General features: G+C 38.3%; 5 protein-coding genes and 1 pseudogene across 7 annotated transcripts; 2 read left to right on the top strand and 4 right to left on the bottom strand.

Annotated features, from left to right (window-relative positions):
* The first annotated feature begins 1,472 nt into the window (after positions 1-1,472).
* LOC18597597 (Pentatricopeptide repeat (PPR) superfamily protein) lies at positions 1,473-4,188 on the top strand. 2 transcript variants are annotated; one of them, XM_088806298.1, is made up of 3 exons: positions 1,473-3,838; positions 3,968-4,034; positions 4,149-4,188. In XM_088806298.1, exon 1 carries the CDS (start codon positions 1,540-1,542, stop codon positions 3,595-3,597), a length of 2,058 nt encoding a protein of 685 aa, XP_088662424.1. In that variant the 5' UTR covers positions 1,473-1,539; the 3' UTR covers positions 3,598-3,838; positions 3,968-4,034; positions 4,149-4,188. The 2 variants fall into 2 exon arrangements, with proteins under 2 accessions (XP_088662424.1, XP_088662425.1); XM_088806299.1 differs by having other exon boundaries at positions 1,473-3,862.
* Positions 4,189-4,277: 89 nt separating this feature from the next.
* On the bottom strand, positions 4,278-5,273 carry LOC18597598 (8-amino-7-oxononanoate synthase). The gene is made up of 2 exons (XM_007026727.3): positions 4,849-5,273; positions 4,278-4,753 (listed from the first exon to the last, which is right to left on the bottom strand). Exons 1-2 carry the CDS (start codon positions 5,182-5,184, stop codon positions 4,319-4,321), a joined length of 771 nt encoding a protein of 256 aa, XP_007026789.3. The 5' UTR covers positions 5,185-5,273; the 3' UTR covers positions 4,278-4,318.
* A 722-nt stretch (positions 5,274-5,995) lies between these two features.
* LOC18597596 (protein NRT1/ PTR FAMILY 8.1-like) lies at positions 5,996-9,842 on the bottom strand. 2 transcript variants are annotated; one of them, XM_088806300.1, is made up of 5 exons: positions 9,681-9,842; positions 8,330-8,485; positions 7,996-8,213; positions 7,270-7,820; positions 5,996-7,084 (listed from the first exon to the last, which is right to left on the bottom strand). In XM_088806300.1, the coding sequence occupies exons 2-5, from the start codon at positions 8,433-8,435 to the stop codon at positions 6,253-6,255; spliced, it is 1,707 nt and encodes a 568-aa protein (XP_088662426.1). In that variant the 5' UTR covers positions 8,436-8,485; positions 9,681-9,842; the 3' UTR covers positions 5,996-6,252. The 2 variants fall into 2 exon arrangements, with proteins under 2 accessions (XP_088662426.1, XP_088662427.1); XM_088806301.1 differs by having other exon boundaries at positions 8,330-8,481.
* A 2,054-nt stretch (positions 9,843-11,896) lies between these two features.
* LOC148762323 (protein NRT1/ PTR FAMILY 8.1 pseudogene) lies at positions 11,897-12,846 on the bottom strand (annotated as a pseudogene).
* Positions 12,847-12,883: 37 nt separating this feature from the next.
* Positions 12,884-13,951, bottom strand: LOC148762322 (protein NRT1/ PTR FAMILY 8.1-like). The gene is made up of 3 exons (XM_088806302.1): positions 13,846-13,951; positions 13,527-13,744; positions 12,884-13,449 (listed from the first exon to the last, which is right to left on the bottom strand). The coding sequence occupies exons 1-3, from the start codon at positions 13,949-13,951 to the stop codon at positions 12,886-12,888; spliced, it is 888 nt and encodes a 295-aa protein (XP_088662428.1). The 3' UTR covers positions 12,884-12,885.
* Positions 13,952-18,056: 4,105 nt separating this feature from the next.
* On the top strand, positions 18,057-20,910 carry LOC18597593 (laccase-4-like). The gene is made up of 6 exons (XM_018122272.2): positions 18,057-18,253; positions 18,678-18,829; positions 18,919-19,163; positions 19,292-19,420; positions 19,497-20,423; positions 20,531-20,910. The coding sequence occupies exons 1-6, from the start codon at positions 18,167-18,169 to the stop codon at positions 20,659-20,661; spliced, it is 1,671 nt and encodes a 556-aa protein (XP_017977761.2). The 5' UTR covers positions 18,057-18,166; the 3' UTR covers positions 20,662-20,910.
* Positions 20,911-21,863: the final 953 nt, after the last annotated feature.

Raw genomic sequence — 21,863 nt, 5'->3', positions numbered from 1 at the left:
GGGTGAGGGTGTGGGCTCATGCCCCCCTCGAAGTTGCTAGTTGTCACGAATCAATCCATACAAGACAACAGACATGGCCAACTTATGCCCTTCTTCGGTATCAACTAATTATAAACTAAAACTTCCATGCAAGCCTTGTAATAGTGCAATCTCTGAATAAGAACTTGCTCGATCTGGGTCCTTATATTAGCTTCGGGATCATCATCCTACTGCAAATTTGATGTGGTTCAACTTCTTTGATTGACCTAACCTAATGGTTTCTCTGAAATGCTCGATCTGGGTCCCTTCTGCTAGTTGCATACTTAGCAGCCATGGAGCTTCCATGGCCAGTTTCTTTCAATCTGCAAGGCGGCTTGAACAAAGTTCAGAGCTTCAATGGTTTGCTTTCTCTATCCAATACATGCAATGACAGAAAGTATAAATGTTAGGCAGAGAGCCAACATGGTTAAAACTCCAAAATAAACTGTCACGAAGAACAACAAATTAGTGCATGAATTGTCCCAAGAAACTTTCCAGCCCCATTACTCAATTGGCCAAAAAAAAAAAAAAAAAACAGAAACGAAGCTAAGCAATGATTATCTATCCCCCCATTAACAAAGGTTAAATCTTTCCCCCTTCTCACCGGGATGCCAAAGGAATCTCACCCGAACCAACAAATTTTTTTCAGTCAAAAGAGTGTTGAGATCATGCTTTCTTCTTTTCTCTAAACATGTAGAAAAGCTCCATCATCAACCCAAGTTTTTTTGCCTCTAAAGTCAAAAGGTGACTAGGAAAACATCCCAGCATGTTCCTTCATGGAGGAGTAAAGAAAAGGAAAGAAAGAAAAAAAAAAAAGAAGCTCAAAACCCAATGGCTGGCTTGTCTGAGAAACTAGCAAACTAAGCCAAAACACGAAGTGGGTTGCAATAATTTGTTTGAGATAATTGGAAGCCTGTTTGTCAACGTTTGTACACTTACTGGCTGACCTCCAGGATTGAGAAACATGGGGATTAGTACAAGGGTTTGAACTTTTCTGTCCTATTTGGACTAATTCAGTTTGTTGGATACCCAGCTATGACTAAACCCAAAGAGTTTTGAGTTGGTGTAACTTTTGTCGGGACAGAACTTATCCACAGGGACTTAATTGAGAATTGCTACCTGAACAAAGTCGAAACTACAAAAGATGTAGATGGAGTTTTACTTCATGATCGGTAAGTTGTAAGCCTAAACTTTCCCATAATGAGCCCACTAATGTTGACCTGGCCCAATAACAATTGATCCCATTCATGAACCCACTTCAGATCCAATCTGGCCCAAGAATGGCCAGTTGTCTACAATTGACTGTTACTAGACAATTCTTGAGCCCATTTTAGGTCCAATCTGGCCCAAACTTAGCCTATTTTTCAAGGTGGCTAGCCCATACGTGAGCCCACATAGGCCCTACCCTTCAAAATTTTCAATTTCCCTTATTTTCTGGTCGGCGGCGGCGGGAAAGCATTTCTCAGCGGCGAAATGGCTCAACGATGCGCCTAAGAAATCCCGAACACCACCATCTTTTCCATGGCCGAGTTCCCCAAAAACCTCTCATCAAAGCGAGTTCTCAAGCTCCTCAAATCAGAGAAAAACGTCCAGTCTGCACTTGCTCTCTTTGACTCAGCAACTCGCCACCCGGGTTACACCCACTCACCCGACGTTTTCCACCACATCCTACGTCGACTAGTCGACTCCAGGCTCGTTTCCCACGTTTCTAGGATCGTCCAAGTCATTGAAGCCCAGAAATGTAACTGCCCAGAAGACGTGCCTTTAACGGTGATAAAAGCCTATGCCAAAAACTCAATGCCCGAGAAAGCATTAGATTCCTTTCAACGAATGAAGCGAATTTTTGGTTGTGAACCTGGGATTCGATCTTACAACACTTTACTTAACGCTTTTGCTGAGTCGAATCGTTGGGAACAAGCTGAGTCGTTTTTTAAGTACTTTGAAACAGTGGGCGTAAAGCCAAATTTGCAAACATACAATATTTTAATTAAGATTGCGTGTAGAAAGGAGCATTTTGAGAAGGCGAAGCGGTTATTGGATTGGATTTGGAAAATGGGTTTTCATCCAAATGTGCAAAGCTATGGGACTTTGATTAATGGGCTTGTCAAAGGCGGGAAGTTGGTCGTTGCAATGGAAGTGTTCGATGAAATGGTTAACAGAAAAGTGACCCCTGATGTTATGTGTTATAATCTATTAATTGATGGTTTTTTCAAAAAAAGAGATTTTGTGATGGCAAATGAGGTTTGGGAGAGGTTGTTGGAAGATTCTTCTGCTTATCCGAATTCGGTTACTTATAATGTTATGATTAATGGTTTGTGTAAATGTGGCAAGTTTGATGAGTGTTTGAGGCTATGGGAGAGGATGAAGAAGAATGAAAGAGAGAAGGATTTGTTTACTTATAGTAGTATGATACATGGATTGTGTGAGGCAGGGAAGGTTGATGGTGCTGAGAGAGTCTATAAAGAGATGGTTGAAAGTGGGGCACTGGTTGATGTGGTTACTTATAATGCAATGCTTAATGGGTATTGTAAAGCTGGGAAATTTGACGAGTGTTTTGAGTTGTGGAAGCAGATGGAAAAGGACGGTTGTATAAATGTTGTTAGTTTTGATATATTGATTAGAGGGTTGTTAGAGAATGGAAAGGTGGATGAAGCGATTTCTACATGGCGGATCTTGCCTGAGAGAGGTTGCAATGCTGAAGCTTCAACTTACGCAGTTTTGATTCATGGATTGTGTAAGAATGGCTACTTAAAAAAAGCTTTAGAGATATTGAAAGAGGCTGAACTTGGGGGAAGTAAATTGGATAGCTTTGGATATTCCTCAATAATTGACGGGTTCTGCAAACAAGGGAAACTAGGCGAAGTAGCTGGTTTAATCAGTCAGATGGTTAAGTGTGGTTGTAAACTGAATCCTTACATTTGCAATCCCATGATTCATGGTTTTATCCAAGCATCCAGACTAGACGATGCAGTTCAATTTTTCAAGGGAATGGACTCAATGGGTTACTCTCCTACTGTTGCCTCATATAATATTCTCATTTCTGGTTTGTGTAAAGCAGAAAGATTTCGAGAGGCGTACTGTTTTCTGAAGGAAATGTTAGAGAAAGGGTGGAAACCTGACATGATCACCTACAGCTCGTTGATGAAAGGTCTTTTCCAAGGAAAGAATGTTGACATGGCACTCAGCTTATGGCACCATGTGCTTGACAAGGCCTTCAAGCCTGATGTAATTATGCACAATATTATCATTCATGGCCTTTGCTCTGTTGGCAAAGTCGAGGATGCATTACAGCTCTACTCAAAGATGCGGCGAAGGAACTGTGCTCCGAATCTTGTAACCCATAATACTATCATGGAAGGGCTTTACAAAGCTGGAGAATATGAGAAGGCATCAGAGATCTGGACCCGAATTTCAACTGATGGACTACAGCCAGATATTATTTCTTATAACATTACTCTCAAGGGGCTTTGTTCTTGTGGTAAGATACAAGATGCAGTTGGCTTCTTGGAAGATGCTTTAGCGCGTGGAATTCTTCCTACTGTCATTACATGGAACATACTTGTCAGGGCAGTGCTTTAGGATTTGCTTGCGGTTAAGTTCCTATTTGTGAAAGTCATACTCCTCTAGTTGGCGGTTCAAAATATTAGGCAACTCTTCGCCACCTCAAGAATTTTGAAGACCAGTCTTTGAACTACGTATCTTTAAGAGAGAGATCCTAAGTTCTGGGATCAAGAACTGTTATCTTCATCATTCCAAGGATTCACCAGACGTGCATGTGAGGATGGTTTTTGCCAGGAAAATTCTTTCAAAGTGATTGGAGGTATGGATGCATGTGCGCCTAAAGGTCATGTTCCTTCAAGTGGCATTTGTTCTTCCTTTCCTGTTTGTGATTTGTTTCCCTTTCCAACTGTTAACCAATTGCCTTTTAAGATATTGAGGATTCTTGCAGGCTGGATTTATGCTCTTTAGAGTTTAGATATCTTGACATGAAACCACAGTTACCTATTTGACCAAAGGTTAGTCCTCCAATCCTAGTTGGCTATTAGATTTGTTGTTTTCCAATAGGATGAGTGAGAGAAGCTTCATAAAGCATCAGATTTGGTAACTCACTTCGGTTTTGGTGATTGCAGCTATATCACTAAGATCGGACGTTGACGATGCAAAAATAAAGTTGCTTGATGTATCAAACCCAAGTATTAAGTTATTACTTGGGGTTATTGGATCAAGTCATATGTGCCTAAATAATTATGGATTACAGCTTTACAGCAGAAGTTTGTTAGATTAGATATAAGAAAAGCCTTTACTTCTTGTTTTCATCTTTCTTTTCTGATTTTTCTGCTTCGGATAACAATGTCTGTTCATAGGTGAACTGAGAAAATAAAGCAACTAAAATAGCTCCAAGAACTGCAACTTTTCTCCAATCAGATGAAGAGATGAAAGAGTCTGCAATTTCAATGACTAGCAGTGCAATTAGAGCAAGGTAAATGTTCCTCCGCACTTTTGACCCCGCCTTTTCTTTTGTAATCTCTTTAATCTTCTCCGCTTCTTGCTTTGCTTTTGCCTTGTCTACTGGCTTTTTCTCCGTCAGGTTCTTAAAGAACAACCCTTCATTCCTATCTTTCTCAATTTGGCCTTCGAACTGCGCTAACTGGCCTTCATTCTTCTCAATCTCCTGCCTATTCATTTCTTGGGATTCTTCAAAGGCGTGCATCTGGCTCTCAATGTTCTCCATTATCTGCTTATAGCAAATGAAACAAGAAGTGAGTTATCAGGCAAAATTGCATATCAAACAAGAACTGTCTTCTTTCCTCTACTTAACATAGACCCTACCCTTTCACCGGCTTCTTCAAGCCCTTTGAGAGCATCTTCTCCAACTTTATCAAACTCAGCATTGGCTTCTTCACCAAACTGGTTGAGATAAGCAGATTTTTCATCTAAGTAGTCAGTGAGACGAACTTTTTGAGCCTGTAGCATTGCTATCTGGGCAAGCAGCTCTTGCTTACGAGTGTCTCCTTCTGAGGACTGGGGATCAGAATCAGGCTCAGAATCATTGGACTTGCTGAGACACAGGATGGAACTCTTCGTACTGTAAGCAAATCTTCTTGTGTGGAAAAGGGCATGCTGACTGGGGGTAAAGGAGGCTTGGATGGCCTTCAGGGCAATCATCTTTTCCCTATTTTTTCTCAAGCCGACGAGGAGAGACAGGATGCTTTAACTTAGTATCTTGTATATAAGTTGGAAGGTCTTTTGAACCTCTCATTTTGTTTACATTATCCACTATTTGGCTATAAATTATAGAGAAAGTCCATTTGTCAAGCAGTGTTCAATTACCATTTTATTTCCTGCTCTCTAATTCTAGCCACCACCACTTGTTGGCAATGGGTACAAGTGTAAGGGCATGGGAGCTAGTTAAGTTTAAATTTAGTCAGCCTAGTCCTGTTAGATTAATTAGTAAAAGAGTAAAATTGCCCCAATTACCCATGATTTTGTATAATATTTTCTTTTCATTCTTAATTTTTAAAATTTAATTTTTAAGTTCATTAACATGTTTTATCAATTACGGATATAATTAACAAAATATTTCACTTTAACATCACGTAGATGCTTACATAATATAAATTTTAATTGAAAAAAAATCAATCGGGTTTATCTTTTTTATATTTGGTAATATTTATTTTTATCACATAAACATTCACATGATTGAGATTTATGTCACGTGCACTTTCATTTAAATTTTTTTTAAAAAGATTGTGGATTCAAAAAATTGGGTTTTAAAAATTATAAATGAAAATGGATGCTTGGAATTAGAGATGAGAAAATTGATGCTTTGAAGCTAGGAATGTTAAAATTGGAAAAGCAACCTTATGGAGTCATTTTCAAAGTGAGAAACTCTTCCCAGGCATGCCTTGGAAATAGGAGCAAGAGAGCACCAAAAGAATTATTGCACACGAAATCAAATCAAATCAAATCAAAACAATCATCAAACAGAAAATATCTGCAATTTAATTTGAACCAATTAAAAATAGCAGTCATCCCTGCACTAGATTGAGAATTAAATTTAATGTAACAATATTTACAAGTACTAAATCTTCTTTAAAACAATCAAGCAAACTAAGAGTAAATCTTAAAAAATCAGCAAATTCCACAAATAGTATTGTAGTAAACTGAAATCTCCACAGCAGGAGGTAATTTCAAGGGGGCATCTTGCTCTTGGCGTTCCTAGGATTTACAGTGTCAATAAGGGCGTCCAGTTGCCTTTTTGTATGTATACCACCTTGCAATCCATAGATAGACCAAGAAGTTAACCAGGCTGAGGATAGCCAAGAGCCAGTAGAAATAGTCAAGATGACCCCGGTTCAGGTTATCCGGGATCCATCCAAGCTTCCCATCCCTTGTGGTCACTTTACTCACAATGGTAACGAGCAAAGTGCTCAGATAATTGCCTAATGCAACAGTAGTTAGTGAGAGGGCTGAGCACATGCTTCTCATAGCATCAGGTGCCTGGTCATAGAAAAACTCCAGCTGTCCGATGAATGTGAAAACTTCTGCACATCCGATTAGGAAATATTGTGGGACTTGCCAGAAAATTGACATGGGGATGTACTCAAGATCATAGTAGTTGTTCTTCCTGACAATCTTGAGCCGGACCACCTCCAAAATACCTGCAGTGACCATTGAGAAGATAGAAATGACAAGGCCAATCCCCATTCGTTGGAGCTGAGTGAAGCCTCGCTCCTTGCCTGTGAATTTCCTTGCCCATGGGACAATGATTCTGTCATAGACAGGTGCCCAAAAGATAACACTAAGAGTATCGAAGAGGGAGAGGGATGCAGAAGGGATCTTGAAGTGCGGGCCCATGTGTTGATCCATTGTGTTGCCTTGTAAAACAAACATAGTGCTCATTTGACTGTAAACAGTAGCAAACACAATTCCGGATGCCCATATTGGAAGCAACCTGATAATGGATTTGAGCTCCTCAACTTCAGTTACCGTGCATAGTCTCCATGGATTTACCGAGCCCTTAACATAGTCAGTTTGGGTCTCTACAGCAGCCTTGTCAAAGAACCTGTAATCTTAAATCATCAGTGACTAGATTAACAATCAAATTTGCCACTAAAAGATCAAATTAGACCAAATAAAAAGCGAGGGTACAGTATGTAGACAAAGTATAAGCAGGGATGGGGATAATGCTGATAAAAGAAAATATGTTCAGCAATGAAATTCCACAAGTGTCGAGCTTTAACAACATACTTTAACTTATCTGTGTGCTCTAGTTTTCGGCTTCCTTGAATACTGCATTCCTGGTCAGCAGTCTCATAAAGAAGGGATTCATCAGCAGGGACTTTCACATTAAGTTTTCTAAAGGATGAAACTATAACCTGAAATATCCTTGTAAGTGGACTCCCCCCAGGTCTTTGGAGGCGATACATTCGACTCCCAGAAAAGAAGAATACAACCGCAATGGCCATTGCGGCTGCTGGGATTCCAAAACCCCAGCCCCAACCAACATTCATTTGTATCCATACTAGAACTGAGGAAGCGACAAGTGCTCCAATATTGATTGAGAAGTAAAACCAGTTAAAGAAAGAGCTCTTCTTCTTCCTCTCAATGTCGTCAGTTTCATCAAACTGATCAGCACCAAACGACGAGACACATGGCTTAATTCCACCAGTACCAAGAGCAATCATGTATAAGGCTACAAAGAAGACTGCAGATTGTGATGCTGTTGGGTGGCAGACATCCCCATTGCATGATGGCTTTAGTCCAGTGACAGAAGCAGACAATGTTAAGAGTGTCATACCCTTCAAGAAAAATAGATCATCAGTCAAGACATTGAGTAAAGTTATTTTTAAATAAACTAGAGGACTCCCGCAATCTAGCCTCTATAAGATGCCATGGGCATAAGCATTCTGAGCCTTTAAGTACCTCATAGATTGAAAAAAAGAAAGAAAAATTCTGTGTTTAAGCCAAACTTACAAGGACATAGATGATTGAGAAACCAGCAATTGTCCAATATCTTCCCAAATATGCATCAGCTAGAAAAGCCCCAATCAACGGTGTAATGTAGCAGGTCCCTGACCAATTTGTGACATTGTTTGATGCAGTCACATTTCCCTGATTGAGACGCTGTTCAAGATAGTTCACCAAATTGGTCCCCATCCCATAGTATGCCAAACGTTCACAACATTCATTTCCTGATAAAATTTTAGAGTTCAAAACATGCAAAGCAAATAAGAAGCCAAATATGAGGCAATATATATAATGTATATATTTAAACAAGGATGAAAATGAAAAAAGCTTGAAATCATACCAAGAATGAATCGGCAGGCTTTCCAATTCCCAGTTTTACTCTTGTTGGCAGGATTCTTATGGATATCCACTGTCCCATCATTTGTATAGATATCATCTTCTCCCATCTTATCTATGGAGCAACCTTTCTACCCTTGAAGGCTTGGAATCAATCTGCCTTTAAAAGGAATATCAGCAAAGTCAGCAGGTATATCATGAAACTAATGAAAGAATCACTAGCAACAAAAACCTAAACAGAATTAATATTTCATCATCTTAAGAACTTAAGCAAGTATCCTGATACATGAAGGAATACTGGAATTTTAAAATTGGCAAAGCATTCTCTTTCCAGCATTCAATCACTGGCAATAACAGGGCATAATCTTACTTAATGCTCACATCATTAACCTTTAAAATAAAAGATTAGAGCATTTATGCACATGGCCTTTGCCAACTAAACTAATTCCCAACTAATCTCATAAAATTTGGTCATACCAAAGTCCTGTACTCATTAACTTATAGTAACCAATGCCAATTGCCGAGTAGGCAGGGCACACTCTTCAACTCCAAATAAGATAAAACAAATAGAATTAAAAGAATGGCAATCTCTTCAAGCCTTCAAAAACGTCTTTAAATCAGCAAAACAGAAATAAAATACTATTTACTAGAAGAAAGGGCATCAATTTGAATCACAGTCAGCGAGAGGCTAAGAGGGAAAGGGAACCAATTGCTACGGTTGTTTAATATAATATTGTATAAGAAAATAGTCAATAGCAACACCCCACAAAGGAACTTCAAATAGAACAAAATAAAAAATCACTGCAGGACAAAATAGGCCATAATCTACTGGCAAGAGAATCCAAAAATTAGTATTCCATGATTTGAAATTCACATAAACAAACAAGAGAACCCTTAAGCCTAAGCGAACAGTTGCCAAGGTTAAAACTCCATTAATGAAGAACAAGATGATGGAAACCTGCAACCTAAAAACTGACAATATTTCCTCATGGTTTCCAGCCAAGCCAAAGAAAATCTGCTGAGTACTGATATAAGCTTAAACGCAGATACTGAAAAAGGAAAAGAAAGAAAAACGAAACCATCTTTGATGAAACGGAGATATTATAAAAATAACCCAAGCCATAACAAATCTGGGTGTTGTCTATCTCAGATCCATGAAAACTTCATTGAAGCGTTCAACAGGGAATAGTTCAAAAAGAAAAACCCAGAAGGCCATGTTTTTTGCCATGCATGCAAAGAGCAGAACAAAAAGGAAAACACAAACCAGGAAAACAATGGAGGTTTTCGAAATAAAAGAAACAAAACAAGTGTTGGGAATGTGATGAAGAGTGATGACAGAGTTGAGATGTGCATACCCTTTTGAGAGAGAAATGTAGGAGAGACAAGAGAAGAGGAAAGTGTAAGCAGTAGTTTATACGAGAGAAACCAGGGCTGGGAACGGAAGCCCGGTTCCCACTCGTGCACACAGCAACAAGGTCTAGGAATTCAAGTCAGAGCCAATCTGTCACCAACTTGGCTTTCTTCTTTCCCCATAATTTGCCTTAATAATCTTTTCATAAGATGCAAAAAGCGAAAAGCTGAGATTCTTTGCGATTCTAGTCCCTAACTATTTGGTATTTGCACTTTGGCACAATTGTTTTTGTCATATTATTTTTATTAAAATAATTAAAAATCCCAGAATTACTTGAGTTTATGCAATTGACCTTCTATATTTTTATTGTATTCAAAGAGGTCTTTATTTTTTTATTATATTCACAAAATCTACTTTAATTATCATGTGAATATATTATCAAATCACGTGTATACAAAAAATACCAATTGATATTAAATTTGACAATTATTATTTTTTTATTATAAATTAAGTGTTTTTGTGTGTACAATAAATGAAATAAAATTTTTTTAATATAAATTAAAGAATAAAGATAAAAAAATAAAAGTATTAAATGTCTTAAAAAAATTTTAAAAAAAGACAGATAGAGTAATTACACATTATTTTTAAAAAAATATTGAATTCAAATGCTATAATCTAGCATGAAATATCTATGGGTCATCTCTATTTTTAAACTTATTTATAAACGAGACGATAACATTTGATTGATTAATAGTGATAAATATTATACATTATAAATGCATAAAATAATAATATATTGCTTTAAAAAAAACTACTCCAAATAGTGTGTAAATGTAAATAAAAAAGGACTAGAGGACTAAACAGATAATATAGCCAAATTCACCAGGGGCTAATGTCAAAAATCATAAATACTAATTAGCTACAAAATGCTTCCTCCTAAGCCTGAAGAATCTTGCCATTTTGGTTGACCTTTGTATTTATTTAGAACCAAAAATGGAAAACTACCCCCTTTTTTTGGTCAAATTTGCATTGGTTTTTTCTGTTTAACTTGGACCCAATGGTCAGAGATCTCTTCACATTAAGATAGTAATGCCAATAATTCTTTCATATAAGGTGTGATGACCCCAAATATTTCCTTTTTCCCATAATCTTTAGCTTTTTGATTTGGGTATGACATTTTCCAAATCAAAGTAAATTCAGGATTCTCTAAGATAAGGGTTTTGGTAAACGAATCTGTTTGTTTTGACAGTGTTCTGATCTTCTACGGGATCTTCTTCTATCTTGGGAGGTTACTGAAATCATTGTGCTGGACATGAGAACATCTCCTGGCATAGCTTGGCACTTGGCTGTAAACCTGGAAAACGTTTCTTTGTTCAATCAAAACAATTGGCTTGAAATCCTTTGATTGGATACCCAGAAAAGGACAGTTCCAGTTCATGTTTATATTCATCCATGCCAGTGCATTTCTTTATTATTTGTTTAAGAATATGCTCGTAGCATAGACGGCTGTTGATGTCAACTTTGAAAGAATCATTGAAAGTGTTGAAACCATAATCACGAAATTGACTTTAGCAGACATAGTAGGAATAGAATTGGCTTTATGGTCCATATTTTAGTAGGATTACTTTATCTACCTTGCTAGCATCCAAATAAATGATTCATAAATTCTAATTTTATTCATTTTAAAACGTAAATCATTCATTGTCTCTTGAGTCAAATACTCAAACTTGTTATATATTGTTTTTATTTATTTGTCCTTTTATATAATCTTTTGAAAGTAAGAGTGTAAACATGAATTTCTTATTGCAAAAAGTTAGAGAGGACAAGACCCCCAAGCTTGGATTTGGAGGTTGTTCACATTATCATGCGTATCTTGTTCAAATTTTAAAGTAGGTCGGCTGATGTAGCACTGATCCACTGCTTGACCCCATTCCCCTTTTTTAAGTTGCTTTTCTTGATAACCATAGTTTTCCTGATTTTGACAAGGGTTTGTGCTATATGCTGTTGTACCTATCCTTATAATTGGGTAATGCTTACATCTATTCCACGCAATAAGATCAAATTATGATAAAACCAAATTCACAGGTTGGTTGTAAACTTATCACGTGATATGAATTAATAGAGAAAAAATCATGAACAAACAAACTTGTTTACGTTGAAACTTACAAAATTGGATACCACAATTGCCATGGCATTGGTAGTAGAAGTACAATAGTAGTTTTATAGACCAGAGATTCATTAGGAGGGATTTTTTTTTGGCTGACATAATTTAAAATTCATGAGAACATGCAAATTTAGTTGATGGATAGAACTGGCTTCTTGTAAGTGTACGACCTGGCAACCACAAGGTAGACTCCCAAATTGAGCAAGCTTAACACAGCCAGAAGCCAGAAAAAGTGGTGAAGATGACCGTAGTTCAAGTTTTCTGGTATCCAGCCAGGATTACCGTGCCTGGTGCTGAAATCCGTCACGATATTGACAAGCAATGTGCTCAGATAGTTTCCCAAGGCAGCTGTTGTAAGTGAGAGAGCAGAGCACAGCCTCCTCATGGCATCTGGGGCTTGCTCATAGAAGAACTCCAATTGCCCAATAAAGGTGAAAACTTCAGCACAGCCTATGATGAAGTACTGGGGAACCTGCCAAAATATTGACTTTGGCATGTGCTTAAGCTCGTAGTAATTGTGCTTCTTCACTTGGCGGAGCCTGACAAGCTCCAAAGTGCCAGCAGCCAACATGGCAAAGATGGAAATGACAAGGCCAATTGCTATGCGTTGAAGTTGAGTGAATCCATTTTTATGGCCGGTGAACTTTCTCGCGAGTGGAACAATGAAACGGTCATAAACTGGAACCCAGAAGATGACACTGATTGTGTCCAAGAGGGAAAGTGAAGCTGAAGGGATCTCGAATGATCCTCCCATGTGAAGGTCCATAGTGTTGCCTTGCAGGACGAATAATGTGCCCATTTGACTGTATACAGCAGAAAAGATTATACCTGTGGCCCATACAGGAAGTAATCTTACGATGGATTTAAGCTCTTCTACTTGGGTTACAGTGCACAGTCTTCATGGATTTATGGATCCTTTGATTCGATCAGACGAAGTCTCCACAGCTGCCTTGTCAAAGAAACTAAGGAAGATAGATAAAAGCAATTAGTAGATGCCACAATCCACAATTAGACAAAAGAAAATGTTCATTTGTAATCCTAATGATTATTTTCTATACCTCAACTGCTTTGTGTGATCAAGCTTGCGGCTTCCTTTGACAGCAGATTCCTCATCCGCAGTCTCATATAGAAGAGACTTGTCAGCAGGTACTTCTACCCGAACTTTCCTGAAGGAAGCAACTAGAACCTGGAAGATGCGGGTCAGGGGACTCCCTCCTGGTTTCTGGTTTCTGTACAGCCTAGTGCCTGAAAAGAAACTTGCAACTGCAACCGCCATAGCAACAGCTGGAATGCCAAACCCCCAAGCCCATCCTACATTGGTTTGTATCCAGACAAGGACGGAGCCAGCAACAAGGGCACCAATATTGACTGAAAAATAGAACCAATTGAAGAAAGAGCTCTTCTTTTTCTTTACCGCCTCATTAGAGTCATCGAACTGATCTGCACCAAAGGATGAAACACAAGGTTTAATCCCTGCGGTTCCCAGGGCTATCAAGTACAGTCCTAGAAAGAACACTCCAGTTTGCAATCCTGTCGGATGGCAAACGTTGTTTTTGCAAGCTGGTTTTAGACCATGAATAGATGCTGACATTGTCGATATCGTCATTCCCTGCAACGAGTTACACAACATTAACTCGGTCTCAAGATCCAGGAAAACACCAATACATAATCATCAGATGAACTTACAAAAACATAGATGATGGAGAAACTAGCAATTGTCCAGTATCTTCCCCAATAGGCTTCAGCTAGAAATGCTCCAATTAGCGGCATGACATAGCATGTTCCTGACCAATTCGTGACATTACTAACAGCTGCAACATTTCGCTGGTTGAGTTGGAATTTGAGATAGTTAACCAAGTTTGTGTTAATCCCATAGTATGCCAATCTTTCACAGCAGTCATTTCCTGTTTGTATGCATTGAATATTTCTCAAGGTCATTGAACAAGACAACCGAACATATATACAACCAAGATCAGAAAATGATATACAACTCGACTTATTATACCTAGGATGTACGGACATGCTTTCCATGTCCCTGTCTTATTCCTGATGGCCGGTTTGTTGCGGAAGTCAGTTGTTCCATCCTTGGTATAGATATCTTCTTCTGCCATTTAGAATTCTTAAACCCCAAGATTTCACTATTTTTTGGTGTATTAGTTTAGTGACTCCGACTCCTTTCCTGCTTTGCTGCCAATTATCCGAAATGATTAACAAAACAAAAGTGGATAACCATTTCAATGGTAAAAAATTTTACTCTCCTTATGAAAGTTAAGTTTAAGAACAGTTACAGGAGTAAACAAGTCATGCAAGTAGCACAGACATGCCGAAGTGGTCAGAAACAAGTCTCACTGCCTCAGACAGAACTGATATCTGGATCATAGAAACTAGTAAATCAATGGAATTTCCAGTGGAATGAACTATATAATTTTGAAGCTCTATCAAGGGAAAGTGCTCCTAAAACCAAGTAGCATTACTTGAGAAAATAGAATTTCCACATAAAAAGATTAATGCAGCAATGAAGGTTGGATTTCTCACCTGGTTTCTTGAAGAATTTTTCCCTATTTCAAACCTTTGTTTAAGAAGTTTGACTTTAACTTGGTGGCTTTGGGCTCAAGTGAATCATCTCCCCAGCAAATTTATACCCCTGGCGCCAAGTTATCACTTTATAAGCAGCCCAGAAAAGATTTTACTGCATTATAAAATGATCCTCAGCAAAAATCATTTTCTCATTCATTTTATTGTTGCTTATTAACCTGTTTTTAAATGCTATGCTACCTTCTGTTTTACCCAAAGCAGCTCCTTGGTCCTTCACAAAGCCAATCCTAAGTAGAGCCCTCATAATGGAAGTGTTTCGAGCTAAGCTGTAAGCTCATACATATACTTCTGGAGCCATGTTTGGGCACACAATTCGATCAGCAGTGTCATTTTCTTGATTGCGGTGGTCATAGAATTGTGATACTACTTCCATTTGATGCGTGTTCAGGATTTTTTTCATAATTTTGTATGTATTTAACAGTATTACTCTCATCGTTAATTTATTTATTTTTATTAATAAGATTTAGAGTTTATAATTTAACGTTAAAAAATATTTAAGAATTAAGAGAGTAAGATTTTAATTGATAAAATAAAACTAAATACGTTATGTAAAATTATAAAATAAAATGTAAATAATGTAGAGGATTTTTATCACATCTAGACATATTCGATACAAAAGATAAATACCAATAACTTCAAGAACAGAGAAGGCTGGATTTATATTAGCCGTATTCAATTCTCCTTCCCCATCTTTTCCTGTCAGTGGCACACCTCCATAGGAATGGGAGTCAGTGCTAGCTACTGCCCATTGCAAAGGGTATTTGATGCTTAGCATTCTTTGTGTTCAAGTGTGCACTCACTACCCACAGATTGGGCAGTGCCAGTTGCTTTATGATATTGCTAGCCATTAATCAATCATTGGACTTGGCCTATCAGGTCTAGCTAACATGTTTCTTTTGCAATTGGTACTTCACAGTCAATTTCCACATTGGATATCTATATGCCTTTGATTTGCAATTAATACTTTCTCTTTCCATTTCTATCAAAAAGGAAAAAAAAAAAAAAAACACAAAACAAACTTTCTTTCTCCATGGTATGAAGACTCAAAAGTTAAAATTTTACTCATTTCAGATGGAGAAATAAACTTCTATGGTTAATGTTATTTAACCTTTCTTTTTCTTCCTTTTCCTTTCTTTTTCTTTTTTTTCTAAATAAGATTAAAATATGTAAATCATCTTCCTACCAATAGTGTTGTTTTGCCTATAGAAAATAGTGGGTTGGCTTTTGGTTTAGGTCCATTAGAACGGGTCCAAAAGATATTTATGCCCATAAAAAGCCCATCTAGACATGGCTTTGATTATGAGCATTCTCACCTTTTCTTGCTACAAATCTTGGGAACCACTCCCTGAACCAATCTAATTAGTTGTACAGACTTTTTCTATTTTCTTTTATTTTGTTAGATGACTTTCCCTATTTGTTTAAAGAATTTATATATAATAATACACTGTCAGTGTGTCGATTCTATGCATAATCTAGTGATATTGCACATTAACTATGTATGTAATACAAATTCTTATTTAAATTTGATATATGAATCTTGAAAGTCCTCTTTGTAATTTTCATATCTCACCAAGCATGTTTCCTTATAAGTTCTCTTCCATAATACAAATTGGGAATGAAATTTGATTTTAAAAAAGATTAAATCTCAAATCAATCGGTTAATGGCGCCTGACAATGACAAAGTGAACTCCAAGGGTTCTTCCTGACAGCTCCTCTCCACCTTCACTTACAATGTCGCTGCCAACATGGTCAACCACGCAAGACAAATGTTCTAATTTCTTACATGCTAAGCAAATAAAGCCTGATAACTCTGTCTTGCATGTTCATGGCGTCCATAAACAATTAGTCAAAGCTATGGAAAAAAAACCTATCCTGATCAAGGCTTAATCAAGCTCTGAGAGTGAAACAAAATCTACCCTTTTGGCCAGGAAAGACGTGGAGTCAAAATGGGAAACTGGTTTTACTGTTTTTTTTTTTTCAATTTTGGACTAAGATTAAAGATTTTTCACGTGGCGTCAACCTTAGACTAGGCGTGATTTGGACTCATTTCCAAACGAGTTCATCATAATCTGGCAGCTAACCTTTGACTTTAATGGTTATTTGGCTTCAAATGAGTAATCAACCAATTTAACAGCTATTACCCAATTGGCTTTGGAAAACATTTAGAAGGAGAGAGGAAGGCAGATTTGGATACAATGGTGTGGGAGTGGGAGTAGGAGTGGGAGGGGGAGGAGGGGGGGAGTTTGTTACTTGCTCTCGTTTGGTTTAGTCTTAGCTTTCAATCAAGCAATTATACTCTATGTTGGGTTGGCATCTGATGGAGAACATGAAAGGTATTTCTCAACCATTTATTATTATGGTTGAAAAGATAGCATCGGATTGCCATGCTAGCTGCCCTGTATTCTTCTTCCTACGTAGCTTCCACCTACTTTCCTTCTACACAACATGTAATTAAGCAATCTTAAATCATTGATAGTCAAAAATTTGAATCGGAAATCTCTTGCTTGACAAATTAGTGTAACTAAGCTCAAATTTGATTTGTTTTCCTTTGAATCCTGCTTTTTAAACTTCGTCAATCGTTGAGCTAAATGTTCGAATTCTAATAATATCAATTTAAACTCATTCAAAACTCATTTATTATTAGATTGCACGTCTTAATTTTTGGGTGAGACCAAATAATCTGTCTAGGATTGAAAACATGCATTCAGGCTTTTGTTAAAAGAAGAATTAAAGGAAAGGCTGCGACGCCACAATCACCAGGCGTTGTGTTTGATGTTGTTTAGGATCCAACCCCCAAACCTAACATTGATACCAGTGGAAAAAGTTGGGGTCAACTGGGAAAGAAAGCAGCAGCATTGGACCAAAATACTCCTGTGTTTCCCCGAGAGTTGCAACGTCAAATTCATTTTCGTGGAGCTTAATCTTTGTCTAAAACCTCGAAGGAACATGGTGACGGACCACACCTTTCTGCTAACTGATGGTTTTCCTGGCTGATCTTTGTCCCACGACGGCTTGAAAATGGTGATGTGTCTTTCTACTACCTTTTCGTTTTTTAAGGAAAATGCTAGTAGTAAGTATTGATGTTTAAGTGTTACTTGTGCAGCTTGCACCATAGTCTCTAATCCTTATGCTACAGAAAGCTTTTCTTTGTACCTTGTAATAAATTAAAGTTGAATCAATCTTCAGAATTGTTCCTTTCTGACTTGACCAGATCGGCCTAGTTCTTCCCATTTCAATCTTTTCCGTGTTAAATGATTCAAGTAAAAAGTACTCAAGTGGGACAAAAGATTTATCAGACAATATTGTGTCTTGGAGATGAATAGCTAAAAGGTGGTCCAAAAGGTGAATCATGGACCATAAATTCCAACCAAACCAAATTTCTGATTAAGTTTGTAATTAACTGGAAATGGTATTAAGAGGTTTAGTAACTTCGCTTCTAATTATGATTTGGTCCCTGAAAAACAACTTTATGTGTAATGCAAGAAATCATGGGAGAACCCCTAGGTATTCGTCAATAATTCTTGTTTCTAAAGGATACATTCATTCAATCCACCTAACCAAGGAAAAACGACATGGGAGCAATTGCTCCATGATCATCACCCTTTAAAAGGGTGGGGTAGGGAGTCATACATGACTGCAACAAGGCTGGGGGGAGCTAAGTGATCAAACAATAATAAAAGAGAGAGGGAAAGAGAGAGAGAAGGAGAAAGACAAATCGAAAAGGGGAGAAAATGGGCTCTTGGGTTCGAGGTTTAGTTCTTGTTGCATGCCTCTTTCCGGTTCTTGTCGACTGTACTGTCCGGAACTACAAGTTTGATGTAAGTGCATTATTTAATTGTTTTGACCACATGTTTTTGGTTTGGAGCCACCTTGACTGAAAAGCAGTGGTCTACACTCTGCAGCAGTAAAAATATGAGAACCTTTTTCTCTCTTGACATGGTTGATTTTCCACATAAACCATCTCTTCATACGTATTTACGTACATGCATATTATCTGATGTTTGCTTGCCTAGGAAAAATCATATATCCAACTTAAAATAAGTGGTTCAGTTTCAGTAGCAACTTTCTATTTTCTTCCTTTTTTATGGTTCTGTTGTAAAATTTTAGAGCAAGCAATAATCATTTCTAACTAGGATATTTAGAATCAACCCCCACTTCAAACAAACAAACAAATGCATGAGTACATTGACGGTAAATTTCATTTACCTAGTAAGTGAGCTTGAGGTATTGTAACATGCGCAGGTGGTACTGAAGAACAAAACTAGATTATGTTCAAGCAAGCCCATTGTCACCGTCAATGGTAAGTTCCCAGGGCCAACTTTATACGCCAGGGAAGGCGATACAGTGCTTGTCAAAGTCGTTAACCATGTCAAATACAATGTTTCCATACACTGGTGAGAACCCAAATCCCTGTTTTTATCCCTGCAAAGATCGAGCACAGAATGGACCCTTGTTTTCATTTGATTGTTCACTTAATTTGCAGGCATGGTGTTAGGCAGCTCCGAACAGGTTGGGCGGATGGGCCTGCATACATTACACAGTGTCCAATCCCGACAGGTCAAAGCTATGTATATAACTTTACCATCACAGGCCAAAGAGGCACACTGCTTTGGCATGCCCATATTCTCTGGCTAAGGTCCACAGTCCATGGCGCCATTGTTATCTTGCCTAAGCGCGGGGTGCCTTATCCATTCCCAAAACCCCACAAAGAAGTAGTTGTTATATTAGGTGAGCTCAAATTTTAGTTCATCGATGTGTGCCTTCCTGCCAGTGATTAGCACCTAATTTCTATGGTCTGCTTAATTATTCAAACTTGCACAAGTTGGAGTTAATCTAACTCAATGGTTAACTGCCAGCTGAGTGGTGGAAATCAGACACTGAAGCTGTGATCAATGAAGCACTCAAGTCTGGATTGGCTCCAAATGTCTCAGACGCTCACACCATAAATGGCCATACAGGACCCGTCTCGAGTTGTCCTTCACAGGGTACTTCCCTCCCCTTTCTCTTCTCTCAAAATCGTGTAAAGATATTTGATGTAGAATTTGTTACAATGAAACGCAGGAGGTTTCACATTGCCAGTTGAAAACGGCAAGACCTATCTGCTACGCCTCATCAATGCTGCACTCAATGAAGAGCTCTTCTTCAAAATTGCCGGGCACAAGCTGACTGTTGTGGAAGTTGACGCCACGTATGTTAAACCGTTCAAAACTAAAACAGTTATAATTGCCCCAGGGCAAACCACCAACGTCCTTGTCTCTGCTGATAAAAGTTCTGGCAAGTACCAGGTTGCTGCCTCACCTTTTATGGACGCTCCAATTGCAGTGGATAACCTGACTGCAACAGCAACGTTGCACTACTCAGGCACACTTGCCAATACCCCTACGACTCTCACTAGCCTACCACCAAAAAATGCCACTCCAGTTGCCAACAACTTTATAAACTCCCTTCGTGCCCTCAATTCCAAACAATATCCTGCCTTAGTCCCACAAAGTATTGATCACAATCTTTTCTTCACTGTTGGACTGGGTATTAACCCTTGTCCTACTTGCAAAGCAGGTAATGGCAGCAGGGCGGTAGCTTCAATTAACAATGTGACATTTGTCATGCCTACCACAGCCTTACTTCAAGCACATTTCTTCAACATCAGTGGGGTTTTCACCACTGATTTCCCTGCAAACCCACCAAACGTGTTTAATTACTCTGGAACTCCACCAACAAATTTGCAGACAACAAATGGGACAAAGGTTTTCAGACTGGCTTATAACTCTACAGTTCAACTTGTTTTGCAAGATACTGGGATCATAGCCCCGGAGAACCACCCAATCCACTTGCATGGATTCAATTTCTTCGCCGTTGGTAGAGGACTTGGGAACTATAATCCAAAAACGGATCCTCAGAATTTTAATCTTGTTGATCCTGTAGAGAGGAACACAATTGGGGTACCATCTGGTGGATGGGTAGCTATCAGATTCCGTGCTGATAACCCAGGTACATTAACAATGTTCTTTTTGTTGTTTTCCCTTTCTCTTCATCCATGAACTTCTGTCTGATCTCAATTTCTTCTATTTGTTCCTGTTTCTTTTGCGAATTTTCAGGAGTTTGGTTCCTGCACTGCCATTTGGAAGTGCATACAACATGGGGGCTTAAGATGGCATTCTTGGTGGACAATGGAAAAGGTCCTAATCAGTCGCTTCTTCCTCCTCCAAGTGATCTTCCAAAATGTTAAACCAGGGGGACTATCTCCACTAGCACAGGAATTTCCACATCGAAAAAGAGACGTGGAAAGAAGGGGAAAAAGAGTCTCCCATGGAGAAGAAAGACACCATGAGACTGGAGCTATTTTATTTAATAAGCAAAGCAAAAGTTGAGATTGAATTTGTTTCTTGGGTAATTGACAGAATTTACTCAAGCGTGCTTGAATAACATTTGTATATGCATTTTTATTTTTGGGAATGAAATCACAATCTTACTCAAATTCAAACATCTAAACAAGTAACGTAAACAAGGTACAGCAAGTATGCAATGGAAACTTCCTGTCTGAGATCTTTTATGCAACCCAAAATAAGTATGCGAGCCGCAGTACTCTTTCATGTATCGCAATGGCATTCCTTCCATCCATTAATATGACTCCATGGCAAGGTTCATTCAAACGATGGATGATGCCAAATGCCCTTCAGAGAAAGCAGAGTAATGGTCATCCCATCTTGGGTGAAGAACTCACCCAGGTTTCTTTAGCCTGTGGCTCAAAGAATGAACTAAAGATGATTCACACAATCAGATGGAACACGCAACGATCCTGTTCTTAATGTTTGTCTTGGATTTGGTTTCAGCATTGGTTTTTTTTTTTTTTTTGATGATCCAAGCAAACTGACAGCCCAAGTTGAAGTTTACAAGCGAAGTACAAATTCCTGGAGAAAACTTTTGACCCCGAGGTACCCTGTTCGATAAGCTAGTATTCATCCAGGGCATTTGGCTTTCACTGGATGGAAGATTTAAATCGTCAATATATAGTCTCATTCAACAAGGGTGAGGAGGTGTTTGAAAGGATAAAGTTGCCTGATTTCAATGGATTAGACCATGGAAAGGACAGAGAAATTGCTCTGATAAGGGAATCACTTTCTGTCATTGTTTGTGAATATGGAGTTTACGAGTCTTGGACTAAACTATTTACCAATGATAAAACCATGGCAGGTCGGAATTCCAATGTTTTCTGTACGATCCTGGAACCCTGAGAACTAAGAATCTTCTCATCAAGGGAAGTCCTTCCGTGCATGATGCTCATAATTACATGGAGACCCTGGAATTTTTTAATGCAGGAGACGAAATTGCGGAAGAATTACTCAATCTGTAATTAACAAGTTAGCCAACAGTTCCCAGGATTGGTTGTACATGATCTTATCAAGTTGCCAACTTTACAGGGTGAGTGGT

This window comes from Theobroma cacao, chromosome 5, assembly GCF_053813885.1.
Source record: "Theobroma cacao isolate CCN51 chromosome 5, ASM5381388v1, whole genome shotgun sequence".
NCBI lineage: Eukaryota > Viridiplantae > Streptophyta > Magnoliopsida > Malvales > Malvaceae > Theobroma > Theobroma cacao.
Note: the sequence above shows the minus strand (reverse complement) of the source record. Positions and strands in the feature narration are given on the sequence as shown.

Bases quoted from the DNA above. Each gene is read 5' to 3' on its own strand.
- LOC18597593 (XM_018122272.2), top strand. From the start codon at position 18,167: ATGGGCTCTTGGGTTCGAGGTTTAGTTCTTGTTGCATGCCTCTTTCCG. The intron at 18,254-18,677 runs GTAAGTGCATTA...TAACATGCGCAG, and splicing joins TCCGGAACTACAAGTTTGAT to GTGGTACTGAAGAACAAAAC. The intron at 20,424-20,530 runs GTACATTAACAA...GCGAATTTTCAG, and splicing joins ATTCCGTGCTGATAACCCAG to GAGTTTGGTTCCTGCACTGC.
- LOC18597597 (XM_088806298.1), top strand. From the start codon at position 1,540: ATGGCCGAGTTCCCCAAAAACCTCTCATCAAAGCGAGTTCTCAAGCTC.
- LOC18597598 (XM_007026727.3), bottom strand. From the start codon at position 5,184: ATGATTGCCCTGAAGGCCATCCAAGCCTCCTTTACCCCCAGTCAGCAT. The intron at 4,754-4,848 runs GTAGGGTCTATG...TGCTATAAGCAG, and splicing joins TTGAAGAAGCCGGTGAAAGG to ATAATGGAGAACATTGAGAG.
- LOC18597596 (XM_088806300.1), bottom strand. From the start codon at position 8,435: ATGGGAGAAGATGATATCTATACAAATGATGGGACAGTGGATATCCAT. The intron at 8,214-8,329 runs GTATGATTTCAA...AAATTTTATCAG, and splicing joins AGCCTGCCGATTCATTCTTG to GAAATGAATGTTGTGAACGT. The intron at 7,821-7,995 runs GTAAGTTTGGCT...TTTTTCTTGAAG, and splicing joins TCTCAATCATCTATGTCCTT to GGTATGACACTCTTAACATT.
- LOC148762322 (XM_088806302.1), bottom strand. From the start codon at position 13,951: ATGGCAGAAGAAGATATCTATACCAAGGATGGAACAACTGACTTCCGC. The intron at 13,745-13,845 runs GTATAATAAGTC...GCATACAAACAG, and splicing joins AGCATGTCCGTACATCCTAG to GAAATGACTGCTGTGAAAGA. The intron at 13,450-13,526 runs GTAAGTTCATCT...AACTCGTTGCAG, and splicing joins TCTCCATCATCTATGTTTTT to GGAATGACGATATCGACAAT.